The sequence below is a fragment of the Halteromyces radiatus genome (genome assembly GCF_025201355.1).
Source record: "Halteromyces radiatus strain CBS 162.75 chromosome Unknown BX664scaffold_6, whole genome shotgun sequence".
NCBI lineage: Eukaryota > Fungi > Mucoromycota > Mucoromycetes > Mucorales > Cunninghamellaceae > Halteromyces > Halteromyces radiatus.
The window spans coordinates 1,052,785-1,076,618 of record NW_026251692.1 but is presented as its reverse complement, the minus strand read 5'-3'; the positions used below and the strand labels follow the sequence as shown (position 1 = coordinate 1,076,618).

At 34.1% G+C, this 23,834-nt stretch overlaps 9 protein-coding genes across 9 annotated transcripts; 1 reads left to right on the top strand and 8 right to left on the bottom strand.

Annotated features, from left to right (window-relative positions):
* Positions 1-392: 392 nt before the first annotated feature.
* BX664DRAFT_283687 (Glutamate/Leucine/Phenylalanine/Valine dehydrogenase-domain-containing protein) lies at positions 393-3,694 on the bottom strand (the record flags this gene model as incomplete). Its single annotated transcript, XM_051541605.1, has 4 exons — positions 3,504-3,694; positions 3,209-3,424; positions 2,686-3,104; positions 393-2,623 (listed from the first exon to the last, which is right to left on the bottom strand). Coding segments are annotated over exons 1-4 (3,030 nt in total), but the record flags the coding sequence as incomplete, so codon positions are not given.
* An 850-nt stretch (positions 3,695-4,544) lies between these two features.
* Positions 4,545-6,761, bottom strand: BX664DRAFT_283685 (kinase-like domain-containing protein). Its single transcript, XM_051541604.1, has 7 exons — positions 6,460-6,761; positions 6,215-6,399; positions 5,976-6,129; positions 5,649-5,908; positions 5,324-5,566; positions 4,998-5,233; positions 4,545-4,942 (listed from the first exon to the last, which is right to left on the bottom strand). Exons 1-7 carry the CDS (start codon positions 6,739-6,741, stop codon positions 4,680-4,682), a joined length of 1,623 nt encoding a protein of 540 aa, XP_051398264.1. The 5' UTR covers positions 6,742-6,761; the 3' UTR covers positions 4,545-4,679.
* Positions 6,762-7,204: 443 nt separating this feature from the next.
* BX664DRAFT_337921 (Longin-like domain-containing protein) lies at positions 7,205-8,274 on the bottom strand. The gene is made up of 5 exons (XM_051546329.1): positions 8,135-8,274; positions 7,962-8,071; positions 7,716-7,879; positions 7,490-7,636; positions 7,205-7,428 (listed from the first exon to the last, which is right to left on the bottom strand). Exons 1-5 carry the CDS (start codon positions 8,204-8,206, stop codon positions 7,268-7,270), a joined length of 654 nt encoding a protein of 217 aa, XP_051398263.1. The 5' UTR covers positions 8,207-8,274; the 3' UTR covers positions 7,205-7,267.
* A 206-nt stretch (positions 8,275-8,480) lies between these two features.
* On the top strand, positions 8,481-8,983 carry BX664DRAFT_316372 (uncharacterized protein; the record flags this gene model as incomplete). Its single annotated transcript, XM_051542715.1, has 2 exons — positions 8,481-8,678; positions 8,783-8,983. 2 exons carry the CDS (start codon positions 8,481-8,483, stop codon positions 8,981-8,983), a joined length of 399 nt encoding a protein of 132 aa, XP_051398262.1.
* A 58-nt stretch (positions 8,984-9,041) lies between these two features.
* On the bottom strand, positions 9,042-12,866 carry BX664DRAFT_337917 (uncharacterized protein). Its single transcript, XM_051546328.1, has 5 exons — positions 12,500-12,866; positions 11,839-12,390; positions 11,470-11,751; positions 9,326-11,367; positions 9,042-9,244 (listed from the first exon to the last, which is right to left on the bottom strand). Exons 1-5 carry the CDS (start codon positions 12,675-12,677, stop codon positions 9,206-9,208), a joined length of 3,093 nt encoding a protein of 1,030 aa, XP_051398261.1. The 5' UTR covers positions 12,678-12,866; the 3' UTR covers positions 9,042-9,205.
* Positions 12,867-14,515: 1,649 nt separating this feature from the next.
* On the bottom strand, positions 14,516-18,439 carry BX664DRAFT_266866 (uncharacterized protein; the record flags this gene model as incomplete). Its single annotated transcript, XM_051540927.1, has 11 exons — positions 14,516-15,257; positions 15,318-15,540; positions 15,637-15,890; positions 15,942-16,118; positions 16,194-16,254; positions 16,337-16,679; positions 16,759-16,972; positions 17,288-17,898; positions 17,976-18,081; positions 18,146-18,184; positions 18,255-18,439. The coding sequence occupies 11 exons, from the start codon at positions 18,437-18,439 to the stop codon at positions 14,516-14,518; spliced, it is 2,955 nt and encodes a 984-aa protein (XP_051398260.1).
* Positions 18,440-18,602: 163 nt separating this feature from the next.
* On the bottom strand, positions 18,603-19,652 carry BX664DRAFT_337913 (uncharacterized protein). The gene is made up of 4 exons (XM_051546327.1): positions 19,568-19,652; positions 19,434-19,508; positions 19,162-19,364; positions 18,603-19,105 (listed from the first exon to the last, which is right to left on the bottom strand). The coding sequence occupies exons 3-4, from the start codon at positions 19,311-19,313 to the stop codon at positions 18,637-18,639; spliced, it is 621 nt and encodes a 206-aa protein (XP_051398259.1). The 5' UTR covers positions 19,314-19,364; positions 19,434-19,508; positions 19,568-19,652; the 3' UTR covers positions 18,603-18,636.
* A 370-nt stretch (positions 19,653-20,022) lies between these two features.
* On the bottom strand, positions 20,023-21,278 carry BX664DRAFT_337912 (uncharacterized protein). The gene has a single exon (XM_051546326.1). It carries the CDS (start codon positions 21,102-21,104, stop codon positions 20,073-20,075), a length of 1,032 nt encoding a protein of 343 aa, XP_051398258.1. The 5' UTR covers positions 21,105-21,278; the 3' UTR covers positions 20,023-20,072.
* Positions 21,279-22,389: 1,111 nt separating this feature from the next.
* On the bottom strand, positions 22,390-23,712 carry BX664DRAFT_300385 (phosphatase 2C-like domain-containing protein). Its single transcript, XM_051542339.1, has 2 exons — positions 23,337-23,712; positions 22,390-23,265 (listed from the first exon to the last, which is right to left on the bottom strand). Exons 1-2 carry the CDS (start codon positions 23,704-23,706, stop codon positions 22,547-22,549), a joined length of 1,089 nt encoding a protein of 362 aa, XP_051398257.1. The 5' UTR covers positions 23,707-23,712; the 3' UTR covers positions 22,390-22,546.
* Between the last annotated feature and the right edge of the window lie 122 nt (positions 23,713-23,834).

Below are 23,834 nucleotides of genomic sequence, written 5' to 3'. Positions count from 1 at the left end.
GAATTATATTATTCATACATTTAATGACAATTACATGATGATTTGTACAGGAACTTTTTTTTTTATGTAGGATGACTTTATTTGTATAAATGTACAAGAGAGTTGTTAATAAAAGAAAAATAAAAATAAAAAACTAAAGCATGAAAAAGAGAGATATGTTGAGTGATCAAAAAAAAAAAAAAACACACACACACACACACACATATACACACACAAAAAAAAGAAAAGAAAAGAAAAAGGAAAAGAAAAAAAATATATAGAATAATCAGTGAATAATATTAAGTGATAATGGAAAAACGAAATGAAATTCTAAAAAATACTAATGATGATAATGATAATAATGATGATGATGGTGCTAAATAAGGAGAAATCTATTCATCGACACCTTGGTAGTAGTTTGTACGCATGAATTCAAAGAAGGCGAAATGATCAGGTTGAGCACCATACTTGTAAACAAATTGAGAGGCCAAATAAGCACCAAAGATAGCCTTTACATAGTTTTCAGGTACACGCTTCAACAAAGTTTCCAAACCGACCTTTTCCAAAAGTAATTTGGGGAATGCACGTAACAAGACAGATTCACGTAAAGAAACATTAGACCATAAACCAGCTTCTTGTAATTGTTCTTGAAGTTGAACGATGGCGACAGAGAGTTCATCAGACAAGATGGAGATGGGTTGCTTCGTCTTCTTGTGTTCACGCCATAAAGCTTCAAATTCAATACGAGCATTACGTTCAATGATTTCTTGTACTTCTTTCACATAAGCTTCATAGAAAGCAGGCACTTGACCATTCTTGACAGACATATGTTCTTCAAATTCAGCATCATTGAAAGCCAAAGCAGCCAACACTTCCAAAGAAGATGAGGTCACACCACCCTTGTTTGCTGAAGCATCCTTAAAGATCACAATACCTTGTTTTTCCAAACGTAAACGAGCTTCTTGAGTAAAGAATAAATTGGCACCTTCCACAATGTATTGGAATAAGGGAGTACCATCTTCTTGAATAAGTTTGTTGACATTGGAAAGATCAACGGATTCAGGACGACCACCACATGGTACAAACACAGTAGCAGAAGCAAGACTGTTAGTATGGAAAGTATTACGGAATTGTAAGCCATTTTCAACCACCAAACCATTAGGCAATTGTACACCATTTTCATCCACCAAAACACGGAAACCATTTTCAGACAAAAGAGATACATCAAAATTACTGATCATTAGACGTTGATTAGCCAAACGAGACAATTCAGTACGATTGATACCAGTGGGATCATAAAGCACACCAGATCCATCCACAACAGCCACAGTCTTGTCCTTAGAAATCTTGACTTCATTGGAACCAAGATCACCATCAGGGCCACCAGTTTGTAATTTAGTACATTCTTCTTCTTTCAATCCAAAAGTACGATAGATGCCAAGAACGTATTGATGTACAGATCGAGTAGTCATACCATAAGTATCGTGAGGAATACCACCAAGAGATTGACTCTTACCAGTAGTGAAAGCCTTCCAGAAGCTAGCTCCACGACGACGAGCATGTTGAGAAGCCCAATCCATATAATCAGCAGTACCTTCATCAGGACCAAAGAATAAGATTTCAGGTCTACCAGTCAAATCCACCAACTTTTCCTTGATACCAGGAGATTGACCAACAATCAATAAATCCAAAATAGAATCCACATACTTTTCGAATGCAACAAGAGGTTTGTCTTGTTGATCAATGTCCAATAAAATAGTACCTTTTGAACCACCTTCAGGAATATCCTTGTTCTTACGTTGTTGAGTAGCAGCCAAAGCATAGTTTTCGTCAAACAAGGTACGTTGATTGATAGAGTAGGCTTCACGATTACGAGAACGGATGATACGAATACCACCACGAGCAACATCACGGAATCGCAAATGGAAACCACGGAATTCAGAACCGACGACTAAGAACATACCATAAAGCTTGTTGGGATATTCAATTTCAGGCAAAAAGCTGGGATCCATACGGAAAGAAAGAGCCACCTTCGTAGATTGATAAAAGTTAGTCTTGAGGACATTCTTGTTGAAGGTCAAGAAAGATTCAAATACAAGTTGTTCATGTGCATTAAGAGTAGTATTAGCAATCTTCTTGATCAACTGTTCATCATTCAAAGATTCTTGAGTAGTCATACGTTGGTAGGAGATGGTTGGTTGTAGAGATTGTTCACGTTGATTAACATAGTGGACATTGGCAAAGTGAGTATACAACAACTTGATAAGTTCAGGGTATCGCTTGATGATTTCCAAAATATATTCACGAGTAAAAGTATCTTGACGGAGACGTTTCTTCATTTTTGACAAAACTTCTTCATGGAGAGGATTGTTAGCATCTAAAATACGAGTCAAAGAAAGATATTCCTTGCCAAGTCGATTCAAAAAGTGTTGAGAGAAGATCCAGATGACATAACCATAAACAGTTTCTTGTACAGAGAGCTTGCCAGTTTGGAAAAATTCTTGTAAAGGAGACTTGGGTAAACAATACAAAAGGGAAGTTTCTTTCATGACTTGATAGATAGATTGTTCAATGGGAACAGACTTGGTATTAGGAAGAGGGTTCAAGTACAATCCCATAATAGTAACACCATTGGAGAATTGTTCTAATAAAAAAAAATTAATTAGATTGAATTATTAAATAAAACACATATTGATAACGACATACCGACATATTTTCTGGTAGAATACAAATCATAGTAATGATACAAATCAGACATGGCAGAGAAGAAACCTTTGGTGGAACGTTGACGGTAACCAATGATGATACGACGTTCACGACTACCTTGTACTTCAAACATCTTGATGACAGGACCTGTTCGTTGAAGAACATCACACATCACACCAGAATAGATCTTGAGAGTATGTTCAGTAGCCTTCTTTAAGAAAGTTTGATCAGCAACTTGGTGGATATCAGTTTCTTGAGCAGTAGTAGGTTCAGGATTGGCAAATTGACACTTGGTGACAAAGTAACTACGAAGAGGAGGAGAATGAGCTTGATCTGAGGATACAGCAGCACTGGAGCGGTATGATTCAACACGATAAGCCTTGGCAGGAGTAGAAACATCCAAGTAGAGGTCATCAATTCTATGTAAAAAAAAAAAAAAAAAAAAAAAAAAAAAAAAAAAAAAGAGCAGTTGTTACCCACTGTTTCATATTTCCCTTTCTCCTTTTTTTTTTTTTTCTCTTACCTTCGTTCATTTTCAGGTCCATGTACTTGAGATACACCAGGAAGAGAAGTATGAATATATACTGATGATTCATCAGTTTCCTTTTGAAGATTGATATCAAGCATATCATCCTTGTTTGTGTAGGCAGTAATCTTGGCACCATAAAGAGACATGATATGGTTAGCAATGGTTTCCACGGTTTCAAGAGCAAAATAATAGTCATCAATGTTCAAATTGCTAATGAACATAAAAAAAAAAAAGATGAGCACTTTTTTATTCTCTTTTGTCACCCCAAGTTGAATTAATTATTTCTTACCTATAAAACCATTGAACTTCATTCTTGACCAATTCCTTGGGAAGGAAACCAAGTTGTTCGAGATAAGTACAAACCTTGATCATTTGTTCATTCTTTTCAGCATAGACATTGGTCTTGTAACCATATTCACTAGTGATAGTATTGTCTTCCATAGTGGATTCCATTGAAGGGAGTGTGTGTATGTGTGGGGTAAAAAAAAAAAAAAAAAAAAAAAGTAAAGAGAAGAAAAAGAACAAAAAAAAATCGATCGATTGAATGGGATATTATATACAGGGTATGCAAAACTCCGTAAATAGAATCTTTTCTGATTGGCTGGGCCCGTGAGAACTCGGACGCTGAAAATTTGGGCGCCGGGAAACGCATAGAGTATAGTAGTAGTAAAATGGCGCAAAATATGATGATGGTTTCGTTCTACGAACTAAAAAAGTATTAACAGCGAATGTACGGATGTGATGTTTATCATCTTAAAGATCTTGATTGCATTCTTCTTTCTCTTTGACCAAGTAGATTGAAGTGAAAGGGAGAACAATTGGCCAGAATTTTCAACCAATGAAGGGATAATTGTAATAAAGTTTCAAGTGTCAAATAGTAGTGATTCTGTTGGTTACTCTAACCATGACTAACCAAATCGAGTTCCCGCTCGGGTTTTCACTCCACACTATATTAAGCCGCATCATCCACACACACACACAGAGAGAGAGGGAGAAGCATGTACAGTTAATGAGGAAAGTTATTCCGTGGAATTCCTGCTTTGCCCCAGTTTTTTTTTTTCTTCTCCACTTTAAAGCACATCTCTCCTTTCTTCGGGACTTCATCTAATTACACATCATTGGGCAGGGAACTCCTGTGGGGTAAGACATTTTTTTTTTAAAAAAAAAAAATCTTTTTGACTAAAAGTTGACAACTAAAATAGAAGATTTTTTGCGATCGCCAAAAAAAAAAGGTACTTTCTTTTTTCTTTAAAAAAAACAACAACAACAATAACAACATCCGTAACAACAATATTGATATTCATAAATACTACTTTTTTTTTTATTAATACAAGAGATAAAAATAAATTGTATAATCCTGTGTACAAAAAGGGAAATCCAAGGTAGGTAAGTGGAGAATGATTGGTTCCAAGGTCCGTGCTCTATAGAGAATATATTTTATTTGATTCACCGAAGACATATCATTCTAAAGGTTGGGACAGTGGTTGTTGAATTGTTTGGATACACTGCATATACATTCCATATCATTGGGAGAATGACTAGTATCACTTTTGATTGATAGTGGCGGTGATGGTGATGATGATATCAAACGTTCAGATGGTGTTGGTGATAATGATTGATGTAAAATAAAAGGATGTTGTAATGCTTCTTGAGGTGTCATTCGTAAATCAGGGTCATAGCACATCACACGTTTAATAAAATCTAATAAAAGTACTCTACTTGATAATTCTAAAAAAAATATATATTAATTTGTAAGTCATTGTCATGATTTCATGTTCCTTACCATGATCAATAGCAGACTGACTCATTTCCTTTTTTGGCCATGGGAAATCCAAAATAAGAGAATCTAGTTGACTTGTACCGAAGTATTGCTTACTTTGTTTTTCATGTTTGTTTTGTTCTGCTGAATAAACTTTCCTTGATTTGAATGTGTAATGTACTTGACCATTAGTGTCTCTTGATATATTAAAGTATTTTCCACCATGTTTTCCTTGTTCTATCATATGATTTGGTGGTAATCTACAATAATAATAATAATAATAATAATAATGATAATAATATGATGATGAGACACGATATCAAATCTTTTTTTTTTTTTATTTTATTTACCCAAAAGTATCGATGATTCTTGATAGTTGATTATATTCAGAAGTACCAGGAAATAAGGGTAAACCAAGAAATAGTTCAGTTACAATACAACCAAAAGACCACATATCAATAGCCGAGGTATAATCCAATCCAAGTAATACTTCTGGAGAACGATAAAATCTTGATTGGATATAAGAGTACATTTGATTTGTTTCTTGACAAGCTGAACCAAAATCAATCACCTTAATGACAGGAGATTCCATACTAGGTAAAAAAAAAAAAAAATAAAAATAAAAATTAAAATTAAAAGAAGAAGAAAAAAAAAGTTCACATGATATACACTTACGTTTTTAGTAATATATTTTCTGGTTTTAAATCACAGTGAATAATTTTTGCTTCTTTCAATATCACCAAAGCATCTAATAATTGGGCTGTAAATGATCGTATCAATTTTGTTGATAATCCTTTGAATGAGTTTTGTTTGATGAGATCATATAAGTTGACAGAGAGTAATTCAAATACAAGACAAAGATGATGTTTATACATAAAATGTTCCAATAATCTTAAAATATGATGTTGATCATTTGGATCATATTTTCGATTCAACTAAATAAAAAAAAAAAAAAATAAGCATCCAAAAGAAATTCATATATATATTATTTGTTTTTCTTACTAGTTTGAGAATTTCGACTTCAACAGTACTTTGTCTAAAATAGGCTGGTTTATTCTTGATAACCTTGATAGCTACAATTTCACCTGTTAATGTATTTCGACATTTTGCTACTTGACCAAAAGTACCAAATCCCAATAATTCCAATACAACATATCTAATAATAATAATAATAATAATAATAATCAATCTTTCTTTATATTTATATATTTAAGTATATATATATATATATGTTGAATTACTTTCCCCCTAATCCTCCATTGACATAAAGAATATAATCAGAATTGCGATTATCAAATCCATTATTCCTATAAGGTGTACCAGGTTTTGTTAAAACTCTTCTTGGATTATGTTTTGGATCATATCGAAAAGAAGGATCACATTTTTTATACGTTTTGCATATATCTATTGTCAATTTTTTTATTATCTAAATATATAAAAATGAATGAATAAAGTTTATATATATTATATATATATATTTCTTTACTTGAGGTTGAGGAGTAGATAATATTTCAGGTTTTGGTGGAGTCAAAGGTAGTTGTGAATATCTTCTTTGTCGAGGATCTAAACTTGGTTTTGGTGAACAAGAATTTGAAGACATGGTAGGTTCTCGTTGTTTGACTTTTTGTTCATGTCGAAAAAGAGATTTGAATCGTTGTAAACTAGGATATATATTGTGTTTATTAGAAGTATTATCTTCGTCTATGGAGAAGCTATCATCGCTTGAAGAATTTCGTTGTTCCAAGTAATGATCTATTTCGAAGTCCATGAGAAGATTAAAAAATTAACAAAAAGAAAGAGAGTGAGAAAAAAAAAAGAAGCTCTTTTTTCCTTTTTCTGTTCCCCCCAAAAAAATGAATGCATGATTTTTGGAGTCACGCCGTTTGATTTGTCTGAAACCCGTGTACACCATATTTAAAATGCTTTCTTTTTTTTTTTTTTTTTTTTTTTTCATCCGAATATATAATTTTCATTTGATCCTTCTTTTTCTGATTATTATAGTTAGAATAGTAACTGATTGAGTCTTTTTCTTTTCTTTTTTTTTTTTTCTCTTCACTTTTGATATATTGAAATTTTTGATTTTAATGCATATTTCTTCATTTTCTATTGGTCAGTTCATTTTTGTCCCCACTTACACCTTATCCCCTGTCATAAAAAATCCATCAAATCTTTCTACCAAGGTACATTTAACTTTTGACATACGGTTATAATCACACAATAGTCATTATCACTTTTTAAAGAAAAAAAAATCATGTTTGTTTTTTATTCATATTTATATATTTATATATAAAAGATTAGAAGTAATAATAACGTACTAAGATAACAGTTAAAATAACTAAACCAATAATAACAGGTGGTCCATACTTTCGATACAATGCTTGAAGATTGAGATGACGAGCCTTATCCTTGAACATTTTGGCGCTGTCTTTCAATTCACCAGAAATATGGCTCATTTCTATCAAAGAAAAAAAAAGATGATGAAAATTTATTATATATGACGATTTGATTCAACTTACTATCCAAACTATCGCCTCTCCATAAAAGATCTTCCATATTTTTGGTCATAATACGGGTCACATCTTGTAAGTCTTCATTCAGTTTTGTCAAATTGCTTTGGGTTCGAGTATCTTGGTATATCTTTTTCGTTTTTTGCATGAATGTATCTAACAAAAAAAAAAAAAAAAAGAGAGGTGAATAATGTAGTTGATAAATTATTAAATGTAACTCTATTTCATCTTTTACCAAATTTGACAAAAGCATAAGGTCGTAATCCAGGTCTATCCACTTCATTGCCATAACTCATATTGAATTCTTTAGCAAGTTCCTCCAAGTAGCTAAAGGCCAGTTTGCGTGGGTATGATTTATCGCATATACAAAGATAACAAACACTACCTTCTATGATATAACTATAAGTTTAAAAAAAAGTTGAGACACTTAGTTCAAATATGACAATGAACCCTTTTTTTTTCTTTTCTTTTTTTTGCTTACTGAAAGATATAATTCCCAGATTCAATAGAACATCTTGGTTCAGAGTTCGTATTGAGTCGTTTAAAAATAGATTTAGCTTGTCCTTTGTATTCGGCCAATTCCATTTCCACCTATGAAAATCAAACACGTATTTAGCTATATCATTATATTCCATCCTGTTTTCAATTTCTTACCTGTTCATCATCCATACTCGCTGCTAACGGTAAACCATCCGATACCCGAGCAATAATAGTTGTTTTGACCATAGTATTCAATGAAAAGTCGCAAAACGAACAACAATAAAAAAAAGTGAGGAGGAAGAAAAAAAAAAAAAGCAAAAAAAGAGAGAGAAAAAAAAGAAAACAAGAAATGAAACCGGAGCTTAAAACATAGCTTGGACGAATATTGCTCTGAAAAAAAAAAAGGGTGTTGTTCCTCTTTTTTTTTTTTTTTTTTTTTTTGGTTTCAATTAATAGATAGATTCTATATAAATATATGCGATTCTATGTCTTGGTGATACTTTTTTTCCTTTTACTCATTATGGGCATTCTTGGTTTTGCTCCTATCCATCTTCATGAACGCATCAATGACAAGGTGCTCCATTTTGGTACCTTTTGTATCCTAAGTGTGTTTCTGTATTATCTTTGGAATCTCTCATTTCGACGAAACCTTATCTTGACAACTATTATTCTTTTTGCTTTGACTATTGGCAGCGAATTCATTCAAGGACTGTTACCGGTAAGAATAGGATAAAGAAAGTTAGATAAAATATATGGAGAACGTAATAACGTAATCTGACCGTCTCTCTCTCTCTCTTCCTTTTTTTTTTTTTTTTTTTTTAGTATCGCTCATTTGATTGGTATGATATTTTGGCCAATATATTAGGTAGTTTCTGCGGCTTAATGCTTGCGTTTTTGATGGATTATCTGTGGACAGCGAGGAAGGCACAACTAGGCAGGTCAGGAGGCAAACAGATCGCACTGGAACAGCAAGCTTTGATGATGGACGATTTGGATGATGAAGATCTACATAGAATGGTTTGAAAACTCGTCATCTACCTTTTCGATCATGTAGTTAGTTACTATACCCACATTTCCCTCTTTTTTTTTTTTTATTTATTTTTATAATATCTTTTTAATAAAACCACATCTCTATTTATAGTTGAACTATATGCATTTTGGATCAAAATCAAACTTTTTTTTTTTGCTTTATTTTAAGATATATCAATAAAAATACTATCACCACTCACTAAACTATAATCATTACTAGAAGAGGACATGCATACTAACTATTCTTTGAAGTTCCTATATATATACACACAAAAAAAAAAAAAAAGAGAGATGAATTAATCATCTTATTCGTATACCCTATGTTCATATTCTTACTTCATCCACGACTTCTTTTTCTCTTTGGGAGTGCTGTTTTCCATCTTTATCATGTATGGTTGCTGTTGTTGATTGTCCGATGATAGAGAGAGAAGAACCATTGGTTGTAAGTGATGCTGAACTAGGCATGGAGGGTAAAATAGTTTTATTTGAGATGGCTTTCGTTGATAATGATCTTGGTCTTGCTATTGATGGTCTTGCTGTCGATAAATCATTAATAGATCTTGTTGTTTTTACAGAAGAAGGAGAGGACATCAAATCAATATAGTTGTCGCCACTTTCAGGTTTTTTCATTCCGTTCCAAGGATGAAGCGCATATCGATCATCATCATTGCCTGTGGTCTTATTTTTCATCGAGTTGCTATTGTCATCATCTTCCCAATTGGAGCTTTCACGATGCATGAGAAAATCCACACCATGTGTCACTAATAATAAAGCGTCTGTATCTAAGTTCGAGGACAAGAGTGATGTTGAACGCATATTCGATTGTGTACTAGTCGACGTATTAGAGGTGATGGTACTACTGTTGCTACATAATCCATTTGGACTATTGGCTGCAGGAGGGCAATACGATGTAGGAGAATTCAAAGTAAGGTCGGTATTGATATGTTTTTCCATGGATGTAGATGCTGATAATGATGATGATGATGACGAAGATATTGAAGATGATTGAATAGAACCTGTTGTATTGTCGTTGCTTGTTTGAGGTTGATCGATTGCCTTTGTCGCAGACAAAGACTCACGCTTCATCCAGGAAGAATACTGAGCCAATACATCGTCATTGCCGTCATTTTGTACTTGATGTGTAGAGTTTTCATAAAGTGAGGAGGACGCTGGTTGCTCAACTTGAGAGTTTTCTGAATCAGAGTCAGATAGCCATTCATATACAGAATGTTGCTTGTTGATTTCTTCACCACGTTGTGAGTATTGTAATTCCACAGTCGAGTCGAAAGAACAAGTTGAATTTGATAAAGATGATATATCAGAGTCGATTAAAGAAGCAGAACGATCAGGTTGTGTCTCTTGTTGATGCCAAGGAGTTGGTGGTAAAGGAGAATCCAGTCTAGTTCTTGTGCTTGTCATAATTTCTGTTGTTAATTGTTCCGTTGCTAATACAGGTGATGATGAAGACAATGATGACGATGTTAATGATAATGGTAATGATGATGATGATGATATAGTGGTGATAGCAGAAGTGTTGATACAGTTACTGGAGTTTGATATTGGTAATGGATTTGTGTCAGACTGAGTGGGAGCTGTTGGTGTCAAAGTAGTTGTTGGAGTAGTGTTATCGTTGCTGTTATTGATACTGATATTGCTGTTGCTGTTGCTGTTGCTGTTGCTGTGGGGATCTGCTGTTGTTAAATGAGCGGAAAGAGTATAATTGGAAGTCGAGATCATCATAGGGGTTGAAGGGGTAGTATTCATCATGACCATATTCGGTGATACCCGGTCAGATGTTGCATTTCCATTCATTTCCATGGCGGTATTTGAAAGACATTGTTGAGAGGAACTGGAAGCCATAGGGACAATAATAGTAGAATCAGAAGGTTTTCTCAAACCAGAATCGTACGGTGTCACCATCACGTTATCTTGAAACAAAGTAGATTCTTTTGTAATTTCAGTGGGCGCAACAGGCGAATCGTTGTATATAGCTTCATCAACAGGATTTGGATCTAAAGGTGAATAAGCTGGTGGCGATAACCAACCTTGTTGTTGTTGTTGTTGTTGCTGTTGCTGTTGCTGTTGTTGTTGGTTCTTCTTTGGTCCCCATCCCACCCATCGTTTCAATTGTTGTTTAAGTGAATTCGACTTGATCGTTGTTGGTGTTGATTTCTTGTCATTATTTATACCAAAAACCATTGTGTTGTCAGGATTGTCTACTGTAATAGTTGAATCGTTGAGAGGAATGAGCTGCTGGTGAGAGGAAGTAGTTGAAGAAGAAGAAGGAGGATAAGTGTCCAAGTTGCATCCAGATAGACTTTTCTTGCGCAAAGCTAGGGGATCCATAGCGGTGTTGTGGTCTCCTAGTTCCCCTTGTTCTATAAAAAATGGATATGCGTTAAAAATGATCATCAAACAAAGGGGGTTAGTATCTTTATGTATACATCATGGATATGGAATTTAATATTATTTGGTAGTACCTTGTAAAGGAGAAGGAGGTTCTTTCATGCTTGGAGCATCCATCAAAATATCCAAAATACTAGGTCGTCGTTCTTGTTGTATACATTGTTGATCTGATTGTTGTAAATGATCCTTTGATAAACTGACAGGTCGTTTTTGGCGTGATTTTTTCTTGTTGCCGTTTGCAGGATAGATCAAAAATAAAAGTTCACTAGTCAAAAGCGTTCTTCCTCCAATATTCCATTTCAGTCCTAACATTGTCAGTAAGGCGGCCATATCTTGAGTAGGTTGTAGTGTCATTTCTATTAGAGAATAATAATAAAGAGTGAGTCCAACCCTCGAAATCAAAATGAACATTTCTTTTTTTTTTTTCTTTTTTCTTCTTTTACCTAGACCGTCATTTGTACGCACATTCATTCGATACTTTGTAAACAGTCGTACATCACCTAGTCCACCCAAAAAATTTTCAGCAGTAGCATTTGGAACGTTGGCTAAAGCTTCATTGATCACCATGCCGACTTGAGAATCCACTTGAACAGCCATAATCTTGTCCACCCGATCAATTTCTGCGTTTTTCTTCTTCTTGCTTTTAGAATTCCTTTGTGGTAAGCCGCTATGATATAGACATACTTTAATATAAAGTAAATCTTCACGTCCTCGTTTCATTCGCTGATGTAAGTAGAATCGGATTACTGAATCTTCGTCGTAATAGGTTTGTTCTAAATTGTTGAAACTACTAGGACGATGACGGTTATTAAGGTTTTCGTTGCTATTATTGTTGTTATTAATATTGTTGCCGTCGTTGAATGATAATCGCTTTTTCGTCTTTGCGATTTGCTGTAACTGTTCCATTGACGATCGTGGTAGGGGTGTAGTCAACGATGCGGTTAAAGTTCGAAGAATTGGTAGTGGTTTATCTTGACCCAACAGGATATAATCATCTGCAAGAAAGAAAGAAAAAAAAAGGTCAGATATTTCATATACATATCACAACAAAAAGAATAAAAAAAAAGAAATTAACTTTATACAAGTATAATGGTTCAACTTTACCTCCATCTGAACTTTGAACCGTAAGATAGTAATCCATAGAACGAGATCCAGTTTCCAAATCAAATCTAGTAATTGCCATTTCCAGTAATTCACGTGCTGTAGTTGACATACCAATGGTGAAGGTATGAAATACAAGACCTTGACATATATTGCCGCCAAAGACACGAAGAGTTTCCATTCGACCGCCTTGTTCTGGTAAAGATTGTCCCTTGCTTGATTTGCCTTGTTGATGGACCTGTTCAATAGTGTTGTCATCGTTGTTGCTGTTGTTGCTGTTGTTGTTGCTGTTGTTGTTGTTGTCGTTGTTGTTGTTGCTGTTGATATTGTTGTTGTTGCTGTTGATATTGTTGTTGATGTTGCTGATATTGTTGTTGATGTTGCTGATATTGTTGTTGATGTTGCTGATATTGTCGTTGTTGTTTCTGATATTGTCTTTGTTGTTGCTGTTGCTGTTGTTGTTACTATTATTTTGCAAATCAGATGTGGACGTTATATTTAGCGTATTCATATTTGGAGAAGAGTCCACTTGATCTAATTGATTTTTCTCGTCAGGTATAGGTGAATAGCGACAGTCGACTATCTCTTGTTGAGCATCTTCAAAGGCATCGTCATCCTCGGTATCTTCTTCTTCTTCTTCTTCTTCTTCCTCTATTCCATCCATATTGGTAGTTATTATGTCGCTGTTATTGACTTCCATATGAGTGTCAGTCGTCACGGCATCCATATAGACGTCAGTATGTTCAACTATTGCAATAGTATCGTTATTTTTATCAAAGTCATCATCCAAATCTTCAATATAATCATTGTGATAGTCATCGTCATAGTTCTCTTCGTCATCTTCTTCATCGTCCCTTTCAAATGTAAACACCACGTAGTTGTCTTCTGAACCCAAAGTCACTTTCTTGGTCGAATTCTTTTGTGTTGGAATAGGAGGTCGTAAATCATCGTAAGTAGGGGCAGTAATATCAACATTACGATGTTTGTTCAATCGAGCTAGTCGTTCATAGGGTGATCTGTTGTATAATTAAGACAAAAAAAAAAAAAAAAAGAGGAGTTGTATCAATGAGAGAAAGAAGAAATAAATAAATAAAAAAAAAAAAATAAAAATAAAAAATAAAAATGTAAAAGAGAAAGAAAAAATGCCAAAAAAAAAAGACCGACATAAATAATCAAGAACTTACTCTGTACTTGAAGCAGGAATAAAACCCATTTCTCTTGTTTTCAATACTTCAACGAGCCACCAATAAGAATTTGAATCATCCATTAGAATCAGAGCATCACCTTTGATGACAGATGCTTGACCAGCTACTACAGCTGCAAAGGAATGTAACGCATACACAAGATCAAAATTGATATCTTCATCTGGAATGCTCGGCGGAGATGAAACAGAGGATGATGTACTTGCTCCATCATCATCTTCGTCCTCGTCCTCTTCCTCGTCTTCCATTCCACTACCTAGAATAATTTCATTATCATCTTCATCATCATCTAATGGATAATATTGTTGTTGTTGTTGTTGTTGTTGTTGTTGTTGGTATTGATAGAATTGATTATTATCATCATCGTCGTTGTCGTCGAAATCAGTTGTCAGAGAATGAGAATGGGAGCATGTGCATGGATGTACGTTTTCGATCATGGATGATAGAAACGGATTTCTAAAACTTCCTCTTTTTTTTGTATTTTTTTTTTTTTTTATTTTTTATTTTTCCCTTTTATTTATTTGATTTGATAGCAATGAAAAGAAAAAAGGAGACATAGAAATAGGTGTGGGAGAGATGAACCAAATGTATAGGACAAGGGGATGAAAGTTCTAATCAAAAAAGGATGGAAGTCCTTGTGAAAAAGGAAAATCAAGGCGTCAATAAAGTTCGATATTGACAGTCAAACACGAGTAACAAAATAAGGAGTAAAATCAAATCAGTTTTATTGTCGTAACCAAAATATATATATATGTATATATCAGTACAAGTAATAATATTAATTTTAATACTAATAAATAGAGTCATATCAATTCATTTAACCAGTAGCACCATACGATCGGCTGAGTAATGTTTTGGATACTTTTCGTTCAGGGTGATGATAATATGTTCCATTATTCGTATCCACTTCGTCTTCCATACTGTCTTCTTCATCTGAGGGTATATCAGTTGAAAGTTCTGTGGTATCCCGTTCTTGTCCTGTCACCATCGAGTTGCTTGTTGTCGTCAGTATTGGTGCAGAATCAGCACGATCATTTTCAGAGGAATCAGGTTGTTGTTGTTGCTGCTGTTGTTGTTGTGGTGATGATGATGGGGATGGTAATGATTGGTATATATTATTACTACTACTTGTTGACACTATAACTCCATTTGTTGCATGTGTAGGCTGATCATCATCATTGTGATCACCAGTAGGTTGAATATTTCCACTATCATCCGCTATCAATGGTTGTTGTTCGGTTTGTTCAGTATTATTACTATACTGTTGTTGTCGTCGTTGATGTCGAGGGCGTGCCTTGATTGGTAACCATAACTGAGGAAGAACACCAAGAAAGGCTGGATGTGCATACTTTTTCATGCCAGTGTTCAAAATACCATTGAGTAAAGTCATAGGTGGTTCCTTGAAGTTGGTATATTTCCGAGTTTCTGCTTCGTAATCATCTTCATCTAGCACAGTTCGACGACGTCGTAAATTCACTAGATTTGCATTACTTCCATTATTCATTGTAATAAGTTGTTGCTGTTGTTGTTCTTGTGGTTTGGGAGTCACAGGTGCAGATCTAGGTGATGATGGAGTTGTGATAGTGGTTGTGAGAGGGCCAAAACGTTGCGATAATAACTGTAAAGGTAGGTATTGAGTACTTTTTTGATAAGCGCGATCCATACCAAAGTTGAATAGAAGAGTTAAAAATACCAAAGGTGTACACAATAGAGCCAAAGTATATGCTTTATTCAATACAAATAAACCAGCTGCCAATGTTTCGAATAAAAGCAATCCGACAATGATTCTTGAAAAAACCAATGGCCACATACGTCCTGCAACTTCATAAGGATGGAAATAGACTACAAAAAAAAAAAAAAAAAAAAAAAAAAAAAAAAAAAAAAGGACGTGAGCTGCACTGCTCTTTCAATACGATTTTTTTTTTTTTTTTGGTTTACCATATAATAGTTGATATTTGACTACAAGGTAGGACATACAATAGTAAAAAGTACCAAATACCAAGATAAGTGGAGTGATAGTTGAATATACCAAGAGAACCACAAAAAGAAAGACCGGCATTGGATAACCCCAACCATAGTTATACATTCGAGGTGCAAGTACTTCTGCATAATCACGAGGTGTCTTTGATATAAAGGTACGATGGAAGGTTTGGGTGATGACAGGTCCAATTTGTAAAAGCTGAATAGGAAGACTAGAAGGAAATAATGAGTTTGATTTTTTTTTTTTTAATTGAATAACTTACAGCATCATGCCATGAATGACGGTATAATTCACAAAGAAAGGAGCAACCTGGGGGAGTTTAGTGGCCAAGATATTTGCAATTTGGGATGGATCTTCCAGTATTTCACGGAGGGTTTTGAATAATGCACTTGAAGCAGTGAAAACAAGTAACACATTAAATAACAAAAAGAAAAAATATCTAAAATATAAAATAAATAAAAAAAAATTATTAAAAAGGCTTAATTTATTCAATATTTCTTTTTCATCAACTTACTTGCTAAAGGTAGATTCTTCAGCTTCACTTCTCGTTGGGAATCCTTCCACTACACTTAAAGCTATATCCAAATATAACATATAAATAGACAAATAAATAAATAAATATAGCACTTGTATTCCTCTTATTATGTATCTTCTTACCGTTGAGGATCATGGGTAAAATGGCCATAAATATCACCACACCAAGAGTAGGTAAAAAGGATTGAATAATTTGTTGTAAAATCTTGTTTTTTGATGCCAGGTCCATCAGCCATGGGAAATAATATCGCAAAGAGTTTTCATTGGTAAGAGCAGAAAAGTAAGAGATAGGAATCACCCAAAAAAAGACCAAAAGAAGTAAAACACCAAACATAAGAACTTTGCGAATCCATCTTTCTCTTCCATGCATGGCAATGTTTTCCCAAAGTACATCACGAGGTTCTGGTGCGAGTTGGGCTTTTAATCGAAAAGGTGTTGAGTCGATCAAGACTTGAGAAGCAATAGACTACAAAGGAATAGATAGAAAATCATTAGCCATATATATATATATATATATATATATATAAATATTCTATTTCACTTACAGCACTCATGGTATCTTCAAATGTGACAAAACCAACACTAGTAGGTAAAAACTTGCCATATCGTCTTGCCTTGATCACAGTAGCATCCAATTCATTGAATCTTTCAGTGTAATATTCAATAGCGTCCACATGTTTACCAACGACACCTAAGAATCCGTCTTTTGCCAGAGGTCTAGTGGGTTCCTTGACTTTGTTCTTGAGTTTGGTGAATATACTATTTTTGTTGTTTTTCTTGGGTCGTCGTCGATGAGTTGGTAATAAAGGTTTAGTAACATCATCATCACCATATATATCTTCCTCATTTTCACTATCACTGTTGTTATTGTTGTTGTTATGGTTGCCATCATCAACATTGGTCACTTCGAGGTGATCACCAAATTGCCGTCCATAAGCAGAAGAGAAGGAATCAGAAGAAGAAGAAGAAGTGGTAGTCAAAACACCATCACCAATAGTTGGTTTTGTTCGTATTGCAGAATTCTTCTTGCCCTTGATATCATTGTTGTGATGATGCATCGAACTTGTTGTAGACCAATTCAAAGCGTTCAAACGTTGATCCTGTTCTGCTTCAGATAATAAAAAGTCTGGATCATATGCAGGATCATTACAAGGATTTCCCCAAAATCGAGCATAGGCAGTTTCCAATTGTCGCAAACAGAGAGCTCGTTCTTTGATAAAATCCAATAAGCGACTGACATGTCGTATAATATGCACCGAGTCGACAACACCAATACCTAGTTTCTCGAAATAGTCAGCTAATGCTTGATCAGATCGAAGGGCAGGAGGAATACCACTGACCAACACAGTACGTGAAGGAATAGTTCTTCCAATCCGGAGCATGAATTCTTGACGGATACGCACATAATCACGATAATTGAGGAAAGTAAAATAAAATGTGGCCAAACAGAAGAAGTAGGTAAAGAAGAGATAAATCCATAAAAAGGAGTTTGATGTTTCAGGAGCTGTTGGGGTTGCCAAGTCGTAATATAGAAAAGATGTTGAGTTGGTATCCGTATGATTATTAGATGGATCTGTCGAATTCAATAAATCACCACCCATACGACTAATAGGATAGAGAACCACAGTACCAAAGAAACCACAAAGAGCAAAAAGTTTGGCAGCCATCAACAAAAATTGAAGCATCTAATATAAATAATTCCATATCATTAATCAATTCAAATACATAAAAAAAAAAAAAAAAGAAAAGCTGTTCAACTTACCACAACAGCATCCAAACCCACTTTTTCCAGAACTTCCGAATTGGGAGTTTTCAATACAGGTAAAATCCAACCAAAGAAAGAAGAAGATAATTGCTTTGGTGCATGTCTACAATAAACAAATGTTAGGAATATATCATGCCAAGACGTATCTTTTCAATTTATTTCATTACTTTTTCATATTGAGACGAGGAGCATACATGGAAGGCCATCTATATAATAATAATAATAATAATAATAATATGAATATAATAATACTTTATTATAGTATAAATATTTTACCTAACACGAAGATAACAAAATAATACAAAACACAAGAAGCCGACTGAACTACATAGGACAAGTTGTAGTAATAACCCAGTAGGTTGTTTGGCATTGTAGGTAGGTAATCCCGGTGAATCTTTACAGGCAAAAATACCACGACAGAATTCAAAAGGGAATTTGCGTATCGTACTATTTCCTACCATTTCATAATAATAATGAAAAGGAAAAAGACGAAAAAAAAAAAGAAAAGTGTTTAAGGAAGAGAAAATGGGATACATTTTTTTATAGCGGAGTTTCATGAACATGTTTGAGAGATGCCCCTTGATCGTAAAAAGAAAAAATAAAAATAAAAAAAAGTTATATAAAAATGGTAAAATCAACAGCTTAGATAATTTTTTTTTTATTGACTTTGATGAATAGGTGGTTCAGGAGGGGATTGGTATAAATTGGGATGACTATTTCTATCATCGTTTTGTAAGGGTTGGGAAACGATATCACTAACTGTTTGTCTAACTTTGGTTGCTCTCCATCTTCCACGTTCACCACAAGTAACAATGGCTTCCTTTAATATCCGCATACGTTCATTTTGATAAAACTTGACTTCTACACAATCACAATCCTTGCCAGATAATAAGGGACAATGGTGTACTTTAGAACTAACAAATACAGCTGGAGGTGGATTTTCTAAACCGAATGTTGTCTTGATTTCTTCACGAAGTGTTTGAGTAATATACCGTTTGGTTTGAATCAATTTTTGAGGTTCAGTTGTATAATCCACCCGAGTAAATACTAAAATAACATGCTCCCACCAATTTTTCGGTTCCACATCTTTCATCAACTCTGCAAAGGCTTTGAGAATCGACATGACCCTAAAAAAAATATATATATGTTAAATCCTTACTTTATTTGACAAAAGTATACTTACTGTTGAGATTTTAGTTGGAATACTAAAAGGAAAGCATCAATACCAATTCGATTACTGACATCCATAATATAATCTTGAATCGCTATTGTAAAATCACGTCCAGCAGAATCAGCAAATCCAGGAGTATCCGCCACTGTTACTATAGCATTCATCCTATCCACTGTCCATACACCTGTTCGTTCCACTACAGTATCCGTCACAGACTAATATTACAATAATAATAATAATAATATTCATTAAATTATTTTAAAATTATACTTTAAATGATATACCTTTGCTGCAGCAGCTGCTTTGAATTCTTGATATCCAAATAATGAATTAAGTAAACTAGATTTACCATCACCTGTCTATTTTCCAAACAAAATAATACGTTACATAAAGTAATAATATACATAACATACATTACCTTTCCAATAGGTATCAAAACATAATGAGGTAAAGGATCTTCATTGGGTACTCCAGTACAAATATAATTGTTGTTGTTGTTGTTGGTTTTTGTTGATTTGACTAGTGGAGTTGTATTCCTTCGTATATTAGGTTTGTTCCCAGTCAAAGGTATAAGTTGATCAAAAGAGATTGGGTATGTTTTATTTTGTTGTAGTATGTCTTCAGCGAGATGTTTACTTTCTTGTCGTTTTAAAGTTGAATGAGGTAATGGAGTTGAATGATAACGTGGGTTAGAAGCTTGATGTTCAGTATTACTATGAGCTGTATAATATGTACTATTGGATAAAGTAGAATTATTTCGAAGAAGTTGTCTATGATGCATGGTAAAAACTTTCAAAAAAAAAAAAAGAAAGAAAGAAAAAAAATGAAATAAAAAAAAAAAAAAAAGGAAAAGGCGCATTTTATTGTTACACTGTGAGATTCAAAAAAAAAAAAAAAAACTAAGGGGAAAAGGGGGGGATTGACTAGACTACAACTACTTTTCCTTTTTCCAAGAAACCATGTTCACCATCACCACCAATAAAAGCAGGACAAATAGAGAATCGTACAATACCAGATGTTTTTCCACGAACTTCTACCATTGTTTCTTCATCAATTTCTTGTTTGCCTTCTTCCAAATCCAAAGTAGTTATTTCCACTTCTTGACCACGAATAGCAATAGCCAATTTGAATGCCTTATCCAAAATATCAGTCACCTTGGCATAATACGATTTATCTTCACTCACTTGAGCATCATTTTCCAATATAAAAGGACTATAAATTTCCGCTAGATCTTTATAGATAAGATCTGCTATCCGTTTCTTTTCTTGTTGTACTGCTTGATGTAATTCGCTATCAGTCTTGCTTTTCGCCAAAATCAACGCCAATTGTTGTCGTAAACGTACAGAAAAATTGGAATCATGTTCAGTAAACCAACTACTAAGAGCTGCATATGAGTTATTGATGTCCAAACCAGGATAAACAGGACATCGGAATACGCATCGCACAAGATGATCATGTATTAACTTTTCAGCCAAAAAGTTGATATGACTAGGTTCCACGAATTCACCTTGACTATCCAATAATGAGAGTTCAGGCCATGTAGCAACAAATTTGGTCTTGGCCTTAGTCTTATCTGCCTTCTTGTTCAAAGTCATCACCACACGAGATACATTGTATTTGAGTAACTTTAGAGAATCGCGAATAGTTGACAAGTCATCATCAGTAGCACGTACAGCCCGTGTTAGTTGGAAAAAGTTGTGTTCAATTTGATTGTATTCCGTTTCACGTTCTTGATATACTCGTCTTGCTTCTTCCAATTCCTGTTGAAGACGTTGTTTCTTTTCAGCTTCTATTGTCACTTCTTCTCGTACTTTGTTGATGTTGAGATTGAGTTGATCCAATTGTCGCTTTAATTCTTCAGCTTCTGCAGGAATATCTTGTTGGTCTTTGTTGATAGTATCCATACTACCAGATGATGTTACTGCTGCTGTGGAAGCTTGTTGTTGTGCTGTCATGGTGTTATTGTTGATATTACTGATATTATTATTATTACTGTTGTCGTTGCTGTTGCTGATATTGTTGTTATTACTATTGTTATTATTGTTATCAGTATATGAATACAGATGAGAATATCTGTTATCACCAGATGAAAAACCTAGGAAGAAATAGAATGGTATAAAAAAAAAAAAAAGTAATAAAAAGAAAAAGAGAAAAAGAGAAAGAAGAAAAAGGAGGTGAGTTGGAAAAATAATAATAATAATAAAAAAAAAAGGATATTAGTGACCATTTCCCCGCCATATATCCCCCCTATCTACCTAGGAGGTTATCCACACAGCATATGCACATATATAATATCCAACTTTTCAATTCACTTACTTTTCTCCATCATATGAGTATCAGGATAGGATATTGGTCGTTCCATATATCTATTGTCAGAAAGAGCTGAACCATAAGAAGTTGATGAAGTCATCTGAGGTCGGGACATGATGCTATTTCTACTATTATCGTCTTGTTGTTGTGCATCTTTATTCTGTTTTTTGAATAGTCCACGTACTTTATTACCAGCTGAGCCTAGACTTCGTACTGTTTTCGATCGTTGTATAGATTTTGAAGGCGCTGGCGAAGGTAAAACTTGAGCTTGTTGCTGAGAAAGTCGAAGTGAAGCAAAATCGGCTTGCTGCTGCTGTTGCTGTTGTTGTTGTGGATTCTCGGTCATGATAATAATAATAGTAATAATAATAATAAAAGGAGGTCTTTTTTTTTAAAATACACACCAGTTTAGAATAGATATAAGATAAAAGCGTGGTGTAATGAGAAAATACTATACAAAACAAGGAAAAGAAAGAGAAAGTAAAAAAAAAAAAAAAAAAAAAAAAAAAAAAAGGGTACCTGGACAAAGTGCAACCAAAGGAAAATCTATTTTCAATCGCCGGACATGGAAAAAGATATTACTTTCGATTTGATTGGGTAGTGAAAATGGACCAAAAAGATACAGTAAACGTTTAACTTTATTTTTGTTTTATTTGAAATGGATAATGAATACAAGTCAAGTAAGTTCAAAATACTAGTTCAATATTCATTGTCCTTTTCGAATGATACACATGTGTTTATGGATAGAGGATATACCAGCAAATGAAACTCGCACGTTGTTCCTTTTCAACCAGGTTCTCGACTCAAAAGTATAATAAAATCAAACTACGACTTTTATTTTATATATTATATAATTTTTCGCTCTAAAAGTAGGTAAATATAGAACAATTTTTTATCAAACTTAACTTCGCATAAATAGAAGGATGATGATTCAACTGTCAATAAATATAAATGAGTCTTTATTTTTTTTATAATAGGAAAGACTAAACTAATATGAATGAATGATTAAAGTAATGAAGGAATGATAATGATATAAATAAACAAATATATAATGTAAAAAAAGTAAACTAAAAAAAAAACCAAAAAACTAGAGACGACGATCGGGAGAATCCTCACAGTCATTGACAATAGCAACAAGAACACTGATATCATCTGATTTTCCACCATGAAATGGGATTCCTTCGGACATGGCTCTTCGTTGGAAAGGGGTATCTACTGGTTGTCTTGATTCACTAATATGTTTGGCATGACTAGCGAGCATATCGGCAATACCTTGAGGTTGAATATTAGCAAAACGGCGTAAGGGTGATGAGGGTATGTTATTGCCATAGTGATTGTTGTATTCATTGATCATACGTAGAATATCTCTATCAAATACATTGTCGAATAATCCATCGGATGCCATGATGATGATATCGCCTCTCTCTACCTTGACATTAAATACATTGGCGTGATGAGGTTGATCCCTAGATTGAGTACCTAATTGATAAGGAAAGTTGAATGCATGTTGTTGTTCTTCGCTTCTGAATACATAACTGTTATGTCGAATAATAGAGATACCACAATCACCAAGATTTGCCACACGAAGTTCATCATCACGTAAAAGAGCTAAACAAGCAGTGGATGATCCAATGACACCTTCATTTATCGCTTCTTCCTTGGTTTCATCGTAACTTTTTTGTAGGATAGTCAATGGATTTGCCTTTTCATATTCACAAAATAAAGGATCTTCGATGTTGTCATAACGTTCTAGTTCCAGATAGGCATGATGCATCAGTTTTCGTGAATAAAGAGAAGATTGAGCGCCTATATATAATTAAATATTAGTAAAAAAGTCATAACGATTTGATTTTTTTTTTTTTTTGAATGATTTTTACCTTTTGTATTAATCCAACCGCCAACACCATCGGCAACAGAGAGAGAATCATGTCGTAAGAAATAAGCATCTTCACCCACTTGATGACCACAATAAGCTTCAGTTGTTGTAGGTTGTTGAACACGACGCTTGGCATAACCAGAAGCTCCAGAAGTAAAACGATAAGAAGGCTTAGGTTTCACATTAGCAAAAAAATCATATAAAGGTAAAGTTTTGGGAGATAAGGAAGAATAATCAAAGGATGGAGAGGGTGCGATCTCGGCTGATGGAGAACTGGAGTGAGCAAAAGATCGTATATGCTGTAATAATTCAACACTGTGAACTTGTCGTAAAGGAGTGGAGACCAGTACCAACCTAGATCGCACGTTCATCAGTTGGACACAAGAAAAATAAAGGAAAAAAAAAAAAAAAAAAAAAAAAAAAAAAAAAACTATGAAAATTTTCTTTTGTCTTAAAATGAAAAACAAAGACTCCGATCCAGTCGATTTGGTTTGATTAT

Coding starts and splice junctions, on each gene's coding strand:
- BX664DRAFT_337921 (XM_051546329.1), bottom strand. CDS start 8,206: ATGGTCAAAACAACTATTATTGCTCGGGTATCGGATGGTTTACCGTTA. Junction 8,072..8,134: donor CGAGTATGGATGATGAACAG/GTAAGAAATTGA, acceptor TGATTTTCATAG/GTGGAAATGGAATTGGCCGA. Junction 7,880..7,961: donor TCTGGGAATTATATCTTTCA/GTAAGCAAAAAA, acceptor TTAAACTTATAG/TTATATCATAGAAGGTAGTG.
- BX664DRAFT_283685 (XM_051541604.1), bottom strand. CDS start 6,741: ATGGACTTCGAAATAGATCATTACTTGGAACAACGAAATTCTTCAAGC. Junction 5,909..5,975: donor AAGTCGAAATTCTCAAACTA/GTAAGAAAAACA, acceptor TTTTTTATTTAG/TTGAATCGAAAATATGATCC. Junction 5,567..5,648: donor GAAAATATATTACTAAAAAC/GTAAGTGTATAT, acceptor TTTTTTACCTAG/TATGGAATCTCCTGTCATTA.
- BX664DRAFT_337917 (XM_051546328.1), bottom strand. CDS start 12,677: ATGGAAACTCTTCGTGTCTTTGGCGGCAATATATGTCAAGGTCTTGTA. Junction 11,368..11,469: donor ACCTCCTTCTCCTTTACAAG/GTACTACCAAAT, acceptor CATTTTTTATAG/AACAAGGGGAACTAGGAGAC. Junction 9,245..9,325: donor AAAAAGAAGTCGTGGATGAA/GTAAGAATATGA, acceptor GTATATATATAG/GAACTTCAAAGAATAGTTAG.
- BX664DRAFT_337913 (XM_051546327.1), bottom strand. CDS start 19,313: ATGAATGCTATAGTAACAGTGGCGGATACTCCTGGATTTGCTGATTCT. Junction 19,106..19,161: donor TTCCAACTAAAATCTCAACA/GTAAGTATACTT, acceptor TATTTTTTTTAG/GGTCATGTCGATTCTCAAAG.
- BX664DRAFT_300385 (XM_051542339.1), bottom strand. CDS start 23,706: ATGAACGTGCGATCTAGGTTGGTACTGGTCTCCACTCCTTTACGACAA. Junction 23,266..23,336: donor CGGTTGGATTAATACAAAAG/GTAAAAATCATT, acceptor AATTATATATAG/GCGCTCAATCTTCTCTTTAT.
- BX664DRAFT_337912 (XM_051546326.1), bottom strand. CDS start 21,104: ATGACAGCACAACAACAAGCTTCCACAGCAGCAGTAACATCATCTGGT.